We start from the raw sequence: 15726 nt of genomic DNA, 5'->3' as shown, positions 1-15726 counted from the left end.
AATCTAATAATGGATTTGTCTATTTCTCCTTTCAGTGGTATCAGTTTTCACTTCGTTTGTTTTAAATCTTGTTAGGTGTATACATATTTACAATTGTTATATCTTCTTTCCATTATCATTATGTTAACAAAAAAGCTATTTTACAAGTACTGATTGGCCTTCAGAATGAACATTCCCATGAGTTGAATAGAGGAGGTTGGTTATATAGACAAAAAAAAGCAGAAAAAAATTAAAAGCAAATTGGTGGTTTCAAAGTTACTTTTCTTGTAAATGTTAAAAGAAGGAATTTCCCTGTGCTAGCCAATAACTTGTTTAGGGGTTTTGACTATGTAGGAAAGATTTAAATTTACTTTTTACCCCTGCAGGTTTGGTAATTTTAATTAAACCAACAATAGGCAGACTGGCAGGGGAAGAAAACAATGAATTTATTAACAACATGCCTGAACACAGCCACACAGAGGATGAGACTCAAAGGACAGCTAGATAGTTGAAGGACAGGCTGAGGTTTCAGGGAGTGAAGGGAGGTGGTGTGAACTGGAGATTCAGGAAGGAGGTGCACAGGAGCCAGGGTGGCAGGTGAGGTCTCCCAGGTAACAGCGCCTTGTGATCGCCTCTGGACTGGGCCAGGCATCAGACTCCCCAAGGATCTTGGCTTGGCAGAAAGGGGCATCTCAGAAAGAGAGAGCCCACTTAAAGCTACAGGCTGTTTACTCCACTGTTTAGAAATGTTCTTTAATGTTTAATATTATTGTATTTTTGGAATCATAGCTACCAGATTTATAAATTTTCCTGTCCATTGCAACTCTTTGCTCTCTGTTTTTCCCAGTTTTCCTGCCTTCTCTTTTTTAATTGGGAAATAAATGTGATTTTATTTGATCTCTTCTTTCAGTGAGTCAAGTATATTTTGGGGTTTTTTTGTCTGTCTGTTTTTTGGCATGGGGATTAAACCTGGGGCACTTTGTCACTGAACTCTATGCCCATTCCTTTTTATTTTTTGAAACAGGGTCTTGCTAAGTGCTGAGGCTGTCCTAAGCCTCCCAGGTTGCTGGCATCACTGGTGTGAGCTCCCACACCCACCTTCAGCTGTGCCTTTTCAATAAGTTTGTAGTGGTTCCCCAAGGCTTGTTAGTGTGGTGTAATAGAAATGTGTTCTGTCCTTGCCCCTGTTCCTGTCATAGAGCCAAAACTCCCAGAATTTCCAGAGTGAAAGGGGGTCTTTTGTTATCCATTGGGCCCCTTTGATAAGCCTGAGTTTATGCTAATGAGCCTCAGGGTGGGGCCAATATTTGTCAGGGAGACCTAGTGATGACAGCCAATTACATCTTTGGAAATTTCAGCCCCACCCTCTACCTCCTGGAAGGGGGTGGAGCAGGAAAGCCAGCGCCATTAAAAACTATTAAGATGTGATCAGCTTACAGGTGCTTGAACACTTGGTGGTGCTAGGAGGGTGGTGGGCCCAGAGAAGGCGCCGGAATTTTGTATGCCCTTCTTGTACTATGCCTCCCTCTACCTCTGTATCCTTTATAATAAACTGACAAACTCTTTGTTATTTTGAGCTGCCCCAGAAAATAATTTCAACCCAGGAAGGGGGTTGTGGGAACCTAGATTTGTAGCTGGTTGGTCAGAAGAATGTCTGGCTAGAACTTAGAATTGGCATCTGAAGTGGTAGCAGTTTCTGGGACTAAACCTTCAGTTCCTGGGTCTGACAGTTTCTCCAGGTAGATGGTGTCAGAACTGAATTGGAGGATATCAGGCTCAGAGTCCACTGCAGCCCTCCGCTCACTCATGCCCAGTGTTGGGAGTGGAGTGTACAACAGTCTGATTTTTCTTATTTCACTTCCCTACAATACACCGTTTATCTCCTCCACGTCAAATGGTACTGAACTACTTCAGGTATAGTAGCAGATGGATAGAAAGCACTGCCACCAAACTGCCTCTGGCCCTGAAACCAGTTCTGTTCCCAGAGAAACGATGTGCAAATTCATATTGTCAGGTATGAGTTGGCTCCTGGAGATTTTGATTTATTAGGTCCAGATGGTGCCCAGGAATGTGTATTTTAAAGCCACTCCATTACCCCTCTGGTCTTCTCCTCTTCCCATGATCTGATTCTGGGTTTGGAAGCCACTGGCCTGGAGGTTTCCTAAAGAGAAAGATAAATCTTAGCCCAAAAGATAGTAGAGTGGTAAACTTGGAAACGGTACAAGAAGGGGAAAGTCAGCCACAGAAGACCACGTTCTGTGGTTCCTTTTATGTGAAATGACCAAAATAAACAAATGGTGTGAAAGAACGTCCGTACAGTAAACTCTTGAGCATCACACAAGTCAGTTACCATCTTAACAGTTAAGGTATCCTGAATAGTTGATCGGGCCAACGAGGCCATGATGCCTTTAGACTTAGTTACAGTAAGTTGTAAATCATGTTTGTTATTAGATGGTGAGAAGAGACAGCCTGGTCTGTGCCTCCCTGCCCCCCACCCCCCAATATCAAGGGAGAAGAGGGAAGAGAACAGCAATGTCTTATTATTTCATTTGGTACCAGGGCAAGATGTCATTTGCAGTTACCTGGGATAGGGGATGGGTGAATGGCAAGTGACTGCCAATGGTTTTAGTTTCCTTCGTGGGTGATAAAAATGTTCTGAACTTTGATTATGGTGGTGGTTACATAGCTACGAATGGACTAAAATTCACTGATTTCTGCTCCTTAGAAGGGTGAATTGTATCTCAATAAAGTGGTTTTAGAAAACAGGCAATCAGAAATGGAGAGGTTAAAAATACTTTTTAAAAATTGGGAGAGGACAGTTGGAAAAACCAGGGGAAAAAGGTACTGATGGGAGTTTGGAAGAGTCTCTTTAAAAATGCTTTCTCTTTATTTTATTCACACACATGCAATTTCTTGTTTTCTGAGAGTTATGCTTCTGGGAATTTCAGCTCCTGGAATACTGCCCTGTGAAAGAAACAGGCTTAGGAGAAAAATAACCTTTGGGGTCCCCTCTAAAGCCATGGCCAGGACCTGCTGGAAGACAGTAGTGCTAGAGAAAACTGAAACAGACCCGAAATTTCAAACAGTGTTTGAAAGGAGTTTTATTATGAAAAATGAAATTTCATTTTTCATAAATTTTAAATGATGATTCCAACTGAGCTAATCCTTAGGATCTTAATAGGTGTGTTCTTCCGCCTTGGCCCAGGCATAGTGTAGATATATAAGTGCAGGTGGGGATACAGATTGTGGAATGCAGTAAGATAGCCTGTGCCCATGTTCAGCTTCCACATCAAATAATGAGGTTGGTTTTGTGAACATAACTAAGGCCTTAATCCTTTTTATTAGTGGCTCCGTTCCCTTGTATTTATTATCCATGTGGCTTCTCTTTTTATTTGGTGTAATGGGTCTAATGCTTCAGATTCTTATTTGTTGCCTACTTGGCTTTTGATTGTAACAGTCTCCAGTGTCATTTCTGAAGGCTTCCTGGGAACCTATTTATTGTGAAAGATTTGTAGCTTCACTTTACAACTTGTTTATATTATGTTGTTGAATTAACTGTGAGAGTTTGATAGAAACTGATGTTAATAATTAGGGAGGAAGTAAATTTGGATTAATCTTATAAGTGGAGAATTCATTAATGAAAGTTTTTATCTAACAGTTTTTGCTTTCCCAGTCAACTGTGTACCCTAGGTGATGAATCGTAATGCAAAATGAGGTGACTGTATTATTTCTTGGGTGAATAAATCTTACTGTTTATTATACAATTTTAAACTGAGATCACCTCTTCTAAACATGCCAGAAGTAAGGCAGGAAGGTGGGCAGGATGAAATGAGGTAGAGGTTGGAGGCAGGGGTTGACTTCTTGGTAGTAAGGGCTCTTTTAATTCCATCCACCCTGGGAGAGGGTTAGTAATCTGCTCAGTAATACTGCTGAGTCAGTTGGGTCCAAGCCTGTGTGCTTCTAAAACTACCTTTTACTGCCTTTCAGCTGGGAATTGGGGTGGGGAGTAGTTTTTGGTATCTAGAAAGTTCTCTCTCTCTCTCTCTCTCTCTCTCTCTCTCTCTCTCTCTCTCTCTTTTTTTTTTTTTTTTTTTTTTTTTCTGAGCTGGGGATTGAACCCAGGGACATTCTACCACTAACCACATACTCAGGCCTTTTTAAACTTTTTGATCATTTACTTGGAGACAGGGTCTTGTTAAGTTGCTGAGGCTAGACTGGAACTTTTGATCCTCCTGCCTCAGCCTCCCAAGTCTCTTGTGATTACAGTCATGTGCCTCCACCCCCTGCTGTTCATTTATCTTGTCATTCTTAGTTCTGCACTGATACCAAATGAAATATTAAGACATTACTGTTCTTTTTTCTCTCCAACCTTGATATTGGTGGAGTGTGGAGCAGGGAGGGGCAAGACCAGGCTGTCTCTTCTCACCATCTGATAACGTGATTTACAACTCACTGTAACTCATCTAAAGGCATCATGAAATAGTTAGCACTGGTCAGCTGTTCAGCATATCTTAACATGTTTGGTGGTGACTGACTTGTGTGATGCTCATGAGTTTACAGAAGCTCTTTCACACCAGGAATTGCACAATTCCTGTAACATTGCCGTGAAAGCCCTGCCCAGTGGCATACAACTATAATCCCAGTGGCTCAGGAGGCTGAGACTAGAGGATCACAATTTTGAGGTCAGCCTCAGCAACATAGTGAGGCCCTAATAAGCAACTTAGTGAAACGCTATCTCAAATTAAAAATGACTGGGGGTGTAACTTAGTGACAGAGTTCCCTGAATTCAATCCCTAGTACCAAAAACAAAAAACCATAAAGTAGTCCTCATTTAACCAGCGTACTTGGACTTGGAGTCTAAAAGGGAATTGCACAGATTTATGTCCCTGACACCTCCAGAACCAGATCTTGTGCCACACTCCTTCTTTCCTTGAGGACTGTAGCAGTAGCCTTACAAATATCCTTTTTTAGTTTGAAGAGAACTCGTAAACATTCTTTTCCATGATGACTGCTGACTGGTTTACTGTATTTAAAGGATATGTTTTAATGACATTTAAAATCACAGTGCATTAATTAATATAAATTCCTATGAATTGAGTGGCCATTTTTGTCCTTTCACTTTCTAATAGTTAATCATTAATTTACTATTAATGGTTTAATATTGGTTGGTTTAAAGTAGAAGCCTATGTATAATCCACCTTTTTTTTTTTTTTTTTTAAGTTCTAGCCTCTGTAAGAAGCTGAAATCCATCACCGTCATTCAAAATGCAATGGAATGTACCACGTACTGTGTCTCGGCTGGCACAGAGGACATGCTTGGAACCACAGAAAACTGGTCTCTTTGGACACCGTCAGAACATAAAAGGACCGTTACTTTTGAATAATACTGAATCCAGAGTATTTTGGGTTCAAGATCCTCAGAAGCAGTGGCTGCACTTACCTGCTGCCCAGTGCCTTGCCAAGGAGAGGAAATCATCGGGTGCTCAGGGACCCCGGCAGGTCCTTTGCCACAAGCAGTGGGAACAGGTGGTTTTGTCCAGAAGGGTTTTCTCGTCTAGTGCCACAGACAAAGGAATTCCTTCAGAAAAAAAAGAAGAGCTTGATCCTTTACAAGACAAATCTATTAGTCTTTATCAGCGATTTAAGAGAACATTTAGGCAATATGGGAAAGTTTTGATTCCTGTGCATCTAATAACTTCTGGTATTTGGTTTGGAACATTTTATTATGCAGCCATAAAGTAAGTTTTGCTTGGTTGACTGCTTTTCACTAATTTATCAGAATGGTAATATTACTTGTGCTAATGATGGTCTTAAATATTTTTTTTTAATGCTTTAGTGTCTTTCATTGGTAGAGGCTAATTGCTTTTTGTAGCCGTTTTTCACATTTTATTAGGAATAACTAATGTTTCATTACTGCATACAGGCATTTTGCTATATCCTCTGTGTCATTTAATCCTCATGGTGACTGAATGATGTAGGTAGTGCAGTTCTTCCCCTTTTGTGAATGAAGCAAGTAAAAATAACTCCAGAGGTGGAGCCAGAACAGAAGCCCCACTCAGGCTCCTCTGGTCTCAGAGCCACACTCCTCATTACTGTGCTGATGGCATCTGCACACGTCAGAGTCCAGAAGTAAAGTACCAGTCTCAGAAATTTGGCAGCACTATCAGTTCTTTACTTAATGTGTTTCTTGCAGTGTTTAAAAAAATGTAAAGATAACTATTTTGCTGGATATGTGGGTTTGGTGGGAAATTCCAAAGCCTGGTTACTATTTGTTGTTAACACAAAAAAAACGAACCACTGACAGATTGGGGCATTGACATTACTCACCTAGTAAGTGTCAGGAGGACCTCTCTGATCAGAAGTGCATCTGGAGGGCGTGGCCTCCTCCCAGTGTTGCAGGACACAGAGTCTCTAAGTCCATCTTTCTTGTTAAACACCGTTCTTTCCTCTCAAGGTAAGGTGTATTTGTGGTACCATGGCTGGTGGAGCCATAGGGATGGCTTTGCCAGTTTGTTCAGCTCTCCTGATGGATTTAGAATTGCTTTATACTTCCCAGAGTCCACTGATCTTCAGCGTGGACTCTGATATTTGGTGGCTTGGTGTTAAGGCAGTAGTAAGACACAGCAACTACCTGTGCCACGCTCCCCATGGAGAAGCAAACCCACTCCTGAGAGGCGAATGGTGTCTGCTTATTCTTGGAAACACGGGCTTCCAGGTGTTTCTTAGCTCCAGTTCTGAAGGATGGGCTTTCTTTTCCTTGTGCAGTCGATGCTGTTCTCTTCCTCTTCGTACCTTTCCGTGACATTACTCATCCTTCTTTGCTGTATCTCATTTTCTTTAAGAATTGTACTTTTCTGACAGAAGATCCTATGCGTACACTTTATGGAATTATTTCTTTGTTTATTAATGACATTTTCTGAACATGTTTCATATTCATAGAAGTCTTTAAAACTGCCCTTGGAGTTTTGACAGAACATAAATTTGTATACCATTTTTAAATAAAAGTTATTATAGGCATTCAGTCCTGCATGATTCTACACATAAAATTTCTTTCTTGAGCCACTAAGGATTCTCCTGAAAGAAGCTGTTACACTTGCTTGTTCCTTCTGGCCTTAGAGGGAGAAAACCTAAGTTTTTAATTAATTGAATATGAGATCCTCATTTGGGCTGATAAAAATAAATCTTCTATTGCTGCTGCTTAGATTTCTTCAGCTGTGGCATTTGCGGGGATGATTCTGCCATCTCTTGTGAAATGCACCCTCTTAGTTTCATCCTTCTTCCTCTCTTTTTCTGCAGAATGCTTCTGTCTAAACATGGTGGTCAAACTGTCCACTTCATACCCATACGCCTTAGGTGGCAGTGCTGCCAGCCAAGACGCCTGGCTTAGTTCATACAGCCTCCCTGGCTGATTGACAGGACACAAGGTGCGGTGCCTCCAGAGCCGCCATCCTCAGTGATTTTAGGGAATCCATAGACTTCAAGATAAAGGTCGATGGGTTTCACATGAAGACTTAATCACATGTAATAATTAGAAAGTAGAACTCATTGATGAAATAAAAAAGAATTAGGATATGTTCAAGTGGTGGATTATATTTCACTGAGAGATTATTTTATTGTAAAATTGAAGTTGATTATATAAACAGTTTTTGATCCAGCTACCAAGAGGCTAGCTGTATTTTAGCTTTTTTTTTTTTTTTTTTTTCCCCCAAACTGAAAAAAACTTGTCTGTTATATGCTTGTTACTTACTATTAAAAGAAAGCGGGGGCAATAGTTTGTGGTTGGAAGGATGGACATCTGCCATCATGCAGCATTACTGACCGGCAGCCAGCATTGCTGCCTTTCAAGGCACCAGAGAGCACAGCGTCATTCTATTTTTAGTTAGTGGTAAAGTTCTCTGGCTTTTGAAATACTTTATTTCAGGAACAGCTAAAGTAAAAGATTTTATCTTGTGCTGAACTTTGTTGCCACCTGTGGACATCTGTGTACTCTGACCAGAAGGGTTCTCTCTGAACACACATGGCCCAGTAATGACAGTGTCACCCTGGCCTTCAGAAGCCTTGTGTCTGGGACCTCTGGTTCCTAAAGGTGCAGATGCACCTCAGCCAGGGTCCAGGCCGATGTTCACTGTGCTTTTCCAGGCAGCAAATGTGCTTTGACCTGTGTTCTCTGCATCTGTTGAACCTCCTACTGCAGAGCTGCGAGATTAGAAGGTGATGGGCGCTCCTGTTTGACAGGGACCCTCTTTAGGTGCTTATTACCTTGTCTTACAGAGGCCACTAGCCTGTAGTGTTAGACCTTGTGCAAGGTATCTGAATTTATTATCTCATTTTTATAACAAGGTGTTTTTTTAATCACGGGTTTTTTGGCCAATTGTATTTTTTTTTCCTTCATTTTATACTGTTCAATGTGTAGATTTTATACAATAGGTTTAATTGGAACTAGGAAATAATTAATGAAATGGTTCCATAATGGCATTAATGCTGGAAGATAAAATCAGCTTGTTTTGGCAGGATGTAACCATACATAGTGACTTTAGTGACTTGGTTAGATCCATACAAAGGCTAGCTCTAGTAGCAAACCTTACCTTATGGAATTTGTGTTAGCTTTTCATAGCTGTGGCACCTTCTGAGAAGACCAGCTTAGAGCAGGAGAGATTGATTTTGGCTCATGGCTTCAGATGTTTCCTTCCATAGTTCCTGGTCCAGGGTAGAAACATGAGGGGACCATGTGGCAAAGGAAGGCTCGTTAGCTCATGGCAGCCATGAAGCAGAGCGAGGAAAGGGCAAAACGTTGTCCCCTAAGGCCCTACTCCCACTAGGTGCCCCCCCACCAATGTCATCACATTATTAATCTGTCAGTGGGTTGATCCACCCATGAGGTCAGAGCCCTCATGGTCTAATCACTTTCTTAACGCCCCACCCACCTCCAAACACTGCTGCATTGGACACCAAGCCTTTAAGCACCTGGGTCTTTGGGAACATTCTAGTTCTAAACCATAACAGGATGCTATTGTTATCTAGAAAGAGATTTGAAAAAGAATTGAAGGTTCAGATAGACAAAATTGGATTGGATTTATAGTTGATTTTTAAATTTACCTCCAAATATCCCTTCCACTGTTCTGGTGTCCTCTTCCTTTTTATGATAGGTGATTTTAATGGTCCTTCCTCATTGTCCATCAGCAATATCTATGGGAATATTTCCTGGTTGCTTAGTATCATTGGTGAAATCACAAAGAGCTACACCTTTTCCCTAGTTCATCAAATTATTCTTTAATATTAAAAAAGAAATTTATAATGATCACAATTAAGGGTTCAGGCAGTTCCCTTTCTTGCTGACAGAGGGAAAGACAGTCACACACCTGCCTGGGGCCTTGCCTTAACCAAGAGGAATGAACACTCAGAAACACCAAGAATGGGGTAGAGGGACATTTTGTCCCCCTTGCAGTGCTGCTCCAGCTGGACACAGCTCCAGCTGCCCTGTCCTGTGGGGAATATTAGCCTAATCCAGTTATGAGGGAAAAAAACACAGAAACCCAAAGTAAGCAGTGTCGTGCCTGCAACTGGCCTTCTTGCTTCAAAATTACCAAGGTCAAGAAAGATATCCTGCCCTCCTTCCCAGGAAAGAGGTTGGTAATCGAGTCCAGGAGAAGGAGACTAGAAAACAGGAAAACAGGACTACTGGGACACTTTAGGGGGGTTTACTGTAGATTTTGTATTCATTTACCACATGCCATTGCGTGTGTTAAATTTTGCAAAGGTGATGATTAGGTTAAGTTTATGCAGGTGAATGTCTTTGTTCTGATTCAGAGGTGGAGCTTTGTAGTGTCTGCAAAGCCTGCACATTGAGAGTGGGAGAACAAGGGCAGTGTAGCCAGGAAACTACACTGGTACCAGCTCAGCCTGGAGGCTGCCGCCTTCCCTGCCTCCAGGAGCTCGCTGCAATGCAGTGCAGTAATTGTTCTTTACCTGCCTTTCAGGTCTTAGAATAGAATCATCCTTTTAGTATAATTGAGTTTCCACAAACCCACAGAATCATTTATTCTCTGAATAATAGCACAATAAGCGATGTTAAAATATCCTTTCCTCCTTTGATAGTGGTATAGCTTGACATGAAACATTAAAGGTAAAAATCTCATGTCTTAAAATGTGAGTTGGGGCATTAAAGGAAGTTATGTTTGCATAAGGAAAGAAAGATCAGGTAAAGGACTCCGAGCCTCCTCTTAGTTTACTTAAAGCTGTTGATTTTGCTGTAATTGTTGCTTCTATTTGCTACATATGCTAATTAGGGCATCATGTTTTGACGCAGCCCATGGCACCACACAGAGGCTTGTGTGTCTGGTGTATATTGTGCTTTGAACAAGATGTTCCCTTAGAAGTGTTTGATAATACAGAATTAGTTTTGAAGCAATTTTATTAACACAAATCATGGTAAATTTGTGGTTTGTGTGTTTTCAGATGATCTCTTAAAAACATTTTTCCTTGAAGGCTTTTTGCATGTAATTTCCTTGTGCTTTTTTCATAGAGGAGTGAACGTCATTCCTTTCCTGGAGCTCCTTGGGTTACCTGACAGCGTAGTGAACATCCTGAAAAATTCCCAGAGTGGAAATGCCCTAACGGCATATGCCATGTTCAAGGTGGGTGCTGCGACGCACAGGGTGCCCCTCCCATAAAACTGCTGGTCAGCTCTTCAGAGTTTCTTATGACTTAAATTGTATCCTGTCTTTTATATGTCTGATGAATAAAGGCAAGTCATAATGGTTTGGAAGTACAAGTCAAATGATGGCTTGGAAGAAATGCCTTAAAACAAGGTGGATGGAGGATAGCTGGTCAGCAGTGTCGCCAGGGCCTTCTTGACAGCCCCCTGTTGACACTTCATTTGTCCTTAGTCAGAGCTCCTCGGGCCACCTGACTTGGTAGCGGAACTCTGCACATATTCTGCTCTTTCCAGTAGCTCACCTTTTTGTTTTTAATAGCTCACCTTTTCTTAGCAAACAAAGTAGTAGGGTTTAATTGAAACTTTTATGTGATGAACTTAGATTTGTTAGACATTCTTTTAAACATAAGTAATCTATAACTGTGCTCTGGATTCAGACAACATTGTTATTATAGTTTCTACACCCATACATCTTTATTTTGGAAGAAAAAGCTTGTTGTAAAATGTGACGTGTAGCCATATTAATCTCATTTTTTTCGGTTGACAAAATCTTATGAGGTTCTATGATGCTTGTACCTGAGAGAAGAAAACAGATAGAACATATTTGGGAATTAGATGTTATTTTACTTCTGTTGTGTTGTTATTTTGTTCTGTTCTGTTGTGCTTACAATTAGAATTTATACGCAGTGCTATTCAAAAATAGCATTGTTTTATTCTGTCATCCTTACTAGAGTCCTCTGAAATCTTAGATTTCCTTTTAGAATTTTGACTTGAGGGCCAAAGCTTTATTGCTAAAGTTTTTCTACATTAAAATGTATTTAATTCATAAATTATCAAGTTTCTAATCACATGGGTATAATTTGTCCTTAATATACCAAACTAGCATAATGGCGATTTAAGCAGTTTCCCTGATCCTCTGAGTTCCTTGTCCCAGGCTCCTGTGCCTCCTCCTGAAGTTCACATCAGTCTCAGTTTTTCTTTCTTGTTTTCTTCATTTGATTGTGAGCTCCAAGGAACAGGTCTTCATCCTCTTTGTTTTCACTGTACCCGGGACTGTGTTTCATAGGGAGGACATGCTCAGGGTCAGGGTAGGGAGCAGTTGCAGAGCCTAACTGGTGCAGTGGGGTGGGTGGGAAATGTGGGACTCTCTGCGTTTCCGTCATCCAGATTCCCAAATGGAACAACAGGCAGAGATGTCTTGCTTCCTCCAGGCAAAGCCCCAAAATGAGGTGTGGCAGAGGTGAGGAAGTTGACGGGTGCCCACCTGAGCACCCACACGTGCCCATTAAACGTACCCATAGATGAGCCGGTCAGACTCATCCAGCCCCGCTCTGGGCCACGTGCCTTGTTAGGTTAAATAAAACAGCACAAAATGCCTGCCTGCACAGAGCACAGATCCCAGTGAAGTTGGGATGGACAGATGGAGGAGATTGAGTTAAAAATGTAGGCAGTGTGCATAGCAGTTAAATGGTGATAAGTTTTAAGAAGAAAGAATTAACCACGAATGGGGTATGTGTTGTGTGTGTGTGTTTATTTTCAGAGGGAGGGTTGCAATTTTAGAGGCAAGGTCCCACTGAGAAGTTCAGAGCGTGGTCAGGCAGTTCCAAGGGAGAAGTATTCCAATCTGAGGAAACCTCAAGGGCCGAGTCCTGAGACTGTAGGATCCTGAGGGCTAATGGAGAGCCATTGTGCCTGGAATGAGTGAGCGTGGCAGAGCTGAGAGCCAGGTCAGGCCACCCAGGCAGCCCTGTGCACTAGTGCACAGTTATGAAGACTTCCGCTTTGCTTCTAAGGGCATGGGAAGTTAGTGGCCAAGTTTAAGCATTTGATCTGTTTCTGCAAAATCACTTGGACTACCATGCTAAGAATAGGCAAGAGCAGGGTGGCAGGGAGCCGTCGCAGTGGCTAGGCTGGAGTCCTAGTGACCAGGTGCCAGCTGCTGGAGGAGAGGCAGTCAGATTCTGGTTGTATTTTGAAGGAGCTAATTGGCTGTTCGAATTGTTTGAATGCATCTTACATAAGAGAAGGGGAGGTAGCAGGCTATCTCCTTGGTTTTTGGCTTTAGCAATTGGAAGAATAGAGTTGCCATTTCCTGTTGTCTTTTCCTGGAAAAGACTTTGAGAGGAGCAGGTCTGGCTGGAAGGTTGAAGTCTACAGGTGAGTTTTGAGTATTAAATTTTGAGATCAAGTCAGACATGCAAGTCGAAATGAGTAGAATATACTAGAATTCATGGAAGGAGTTTGGTCTGGAAATGAAAGTTTAGGAATTCTCATTGTACAGATAGCACTAAAGACGTGAAATTGGACAAGCCAGCACAGGGTGAGAAAGGAGAATGGGAAGGTCTGCGGACCAAGTATTGTCACTATGCTCAAAGGCAAGGGTGCAGAGGGCATCACACACTGACAGGAAGCCAGGTGGGGTGGTACAGTGTGTGCAGAGAAGAGCTGCCTTGGAGAGTCAGGGTGGGCTGGGGCTGGTTACACTTGACAGAGGGTTTGGTTTCCTGGAGGTTTGGGAGCTAATGGGAGTGGTTGGTGAGGATGGTGGGAGCCTCCTAAAATGAGGGCAGGAGGGGGGAGCCCTCTGGATCGAGGACCTGCAGGTAGGGGAGAGTTGGCACAGCTCTCCTGTGACTGGGCTGCACATGTGATGCAGCCCCATTTCCTGTGTGATTCCCTTCAGCCAGTTCATCTCCCGTTTAGTTATGGTCATTAAATCTCTGGACCTCGCAGAAGCCCCAGCTGGACTTCCAGGCCTCAGGTGAACTGTGAGGAAAAGGCAGCGTCCACTCCAGCAGAGTCACAGGAGCAGGAGTGGATGGAGAGTGAGACTTCACAGCAGGGAAACCCTGGCTCTTGCCCCAGTCCACACATGATGTTCTGGCCAGGTTTGGGGGTGTAGAAGCAGGTGCACCTTTGTTAGTTACTGTGAGGGGCCCTGAGCCCTTTTTCTGGTTTCCAGATGATCCTGCCCCCCAGGTCCACTAGCTTTAGGGTTAAGGGCATCAGTGTTGCTGACTGTAATAATTCTTAAGTCACGGCTTAGGTTATATAGGGACAAACGTTGATAAAGTGAGTTTATAGATGAAGCATCCCTTGTTAGGACAGAAAACGATGTAGAATGTTGCTACATTAGCCTTGTGAAGCAACAAATAATTTGTACTGATTGGTCATTACCAGGGATTTAAATTTCAGGTTAATTTTATATGTAGTCATAATCATGTGTTGATCTGCCTGTTGACTTTTTTCTTAAGATTGCAACACCTGCACGCTACACAGTGACCTTGGGAGGAACGTCCTTTACTGTGAAGTATTTGCGCAGTCGAGGCTACATGTCCACACCGCCACCTGTCAAGGAGTATCTGCAAGACAGGATGGAAGAGACCAAGGAGCTCATCACAGAGAAAATGGAAGAGACCAAGGATAGACTCACTGAAAAACTACAGGAAACCAAAGGAAAAGTTTCTTTTAAGAAAAAAGTGGAATAGGGTGCCTTATATAACAAATTATAGAAAGTTCCTGCACTTTAACCCTCTGGAGACTTTGGGCAAAGATACATGCTTCTGATTATTTTTTGATTAGTTGCCTAAGTAGACCAGTTCTCTGAGGGTTAAAGAACTAAAATACCTTTTTAAAGTTAAATATCCTATAAAAATCAGTGTTTTTTGAGAGGAAGAAATGAGCCCAGTATAGGAATTGTACATCAGTAGTATCAGTAAACCATGGCTACTGTCCTAGAATCCAGGGTTCTTTTCCTAGGTCTTCAGGATCTCTTTGCTTCATGTTCTCCGGTGTATGCAGACGGGACCGTTGACTTCTTGGATAACTGCAGCCTGTAGGCGAAAAGCTAACACTGGGTCTTAGTCTTCATGATATTCATTGAGGTTTTAACTGTATTCAGTTCTCCGTGGAGACAGGCTTGCACCTGTGAATAGGAGTGTGTTAGTCTTTCTATGAAAAAGATAAAAAGTTACCTATTAGCTAAAATATAGACCTTCTATGAAGAAAGTGGAATAAAAATTGAATCTTGTATGTAAATAAGATGTATCGATTACACATAAATGAACAGTGGACCCTTTCGAGATGATTTTTACCCAAAGCTTGTCAAAATCACATTTTTTAAAGCAAATATATAGCCAAAATGCTTTTTCAAAATTGGGTGTTGGTTGTGGTCACCTAGAATTTCACTTTCCAGTGAATCACTTCCTATCTCCTTTACCTAGTCTTTCAAGGAAAAGTGAAGGTTTTACTAAGTTTATTGTTCAAATCATATGTTCTTCAACAGCAACTCAGGCTCATGATTCCCAAAGAAGGAGAGATTTGGGAGACCACAGGTAGTGCCAGGCTGCTATGGAGATAGCACTGTTCCTGGGCCAGAAAGGGCCTCTTTCCAGGAAGCTGATGTGGATTCCCAATATCTTAGTCTCAGAGCCAGTGTTGATTTCATGATGGGGTGAATCTTAAAGTTGTGGCTGCTACTTTTTCTCACATTGGAGGGAAATACCCTTGCTTTAGTGTTCTACTTGATTGTTTCGTAGCAAATCTATCATTGTCATTAAATTCTTTGCTTAGAATGAAATCCAGCAGTTATCTAGAAACTGTGATTTGGGAGTGTACTTGGGTATGTGGGCGTGTTTCCTTTTTTTCATATTTTTTAGTTGTAGATGGGCACAGTACCTTTATTTTATTTATTTATTTTTATGGGTGCTGAGGATTGAACCCAGTACCTCACATGTACTGGGCAAGCACTCCTCCAGTGAGCTACAGCCCCAGCCCCTGTGGTTCCCTTTTATACTAACAACTACTTCTGTGGATTGGTAGGAGAGGAGGAAGTGGCCCTTTCAGAGGCCGGCAAGACAATGTGAGAGACTGCCTCATGACTGCCCTGCTGTTTGGCAGGATTTTCCTCTCAAATAGCAAGTTTAGAAAATAGTTCAAAGGGCAAAAATGTTTACATTGGGCACCTCTGATTGCCACATAGGCGCTCCTACAGTGACTGCTGTGGTTGGAATCTTCTCTGTGGGGTTGGGTGTGGTAGAGGCACATGGTGTGTCTGCTCTGCTGGTGGGAGTGCAGTGCACTGCCTCAGGTTGA

The 15726-nt window shown here is 42.0% G+C and overlaps 1 protein-coding gene across 1 annotated transcript in view; it reads left to right on the top strand.

The window, feature by feature from the left end:
* FAM210A (family with sequence similarity 210 member A) overlaps positions 1-15470 on the top strand; it is a 36384-nt gene extending 20914 nt beyond the window's left edge. Inside the window, exons 2-4 of the mRNA XM_079108919.1 lie at positions 5200-5716; positions 10501-10612; positions 13887-15470. Coding sequence (XP_078965045.1) covers positions 5244-5716; positions 10501-10612; positions 13887-14120 — 819 coding nt within the window. The 5' untranslated portion in view covers positions 5200-5243 and the 3' untranslated portion in view covers positions 14121-15470. The remainder of the gene's footprint in view (positions 1-5199; positions 5717-10500; positions 10613-13886) is intronic.
* Positions 15471-15726: the final 256 nt, after the last annotated feature.

Source organism: Sciurus vulgaris (assembly GCF_902686455.1).
Source record: "Sciurus vulgaris genome assembly, chromosome: 13".
Lineage (NCBI taxonomy): Eukaryota > Metazoa > Chordata > Mammalia > Rodentia > Sciuridae > Sciurus > Sciurus vulgaris.
This window is presented reverse-complemented; position numbering and strand designations above follow the sequence as displayed.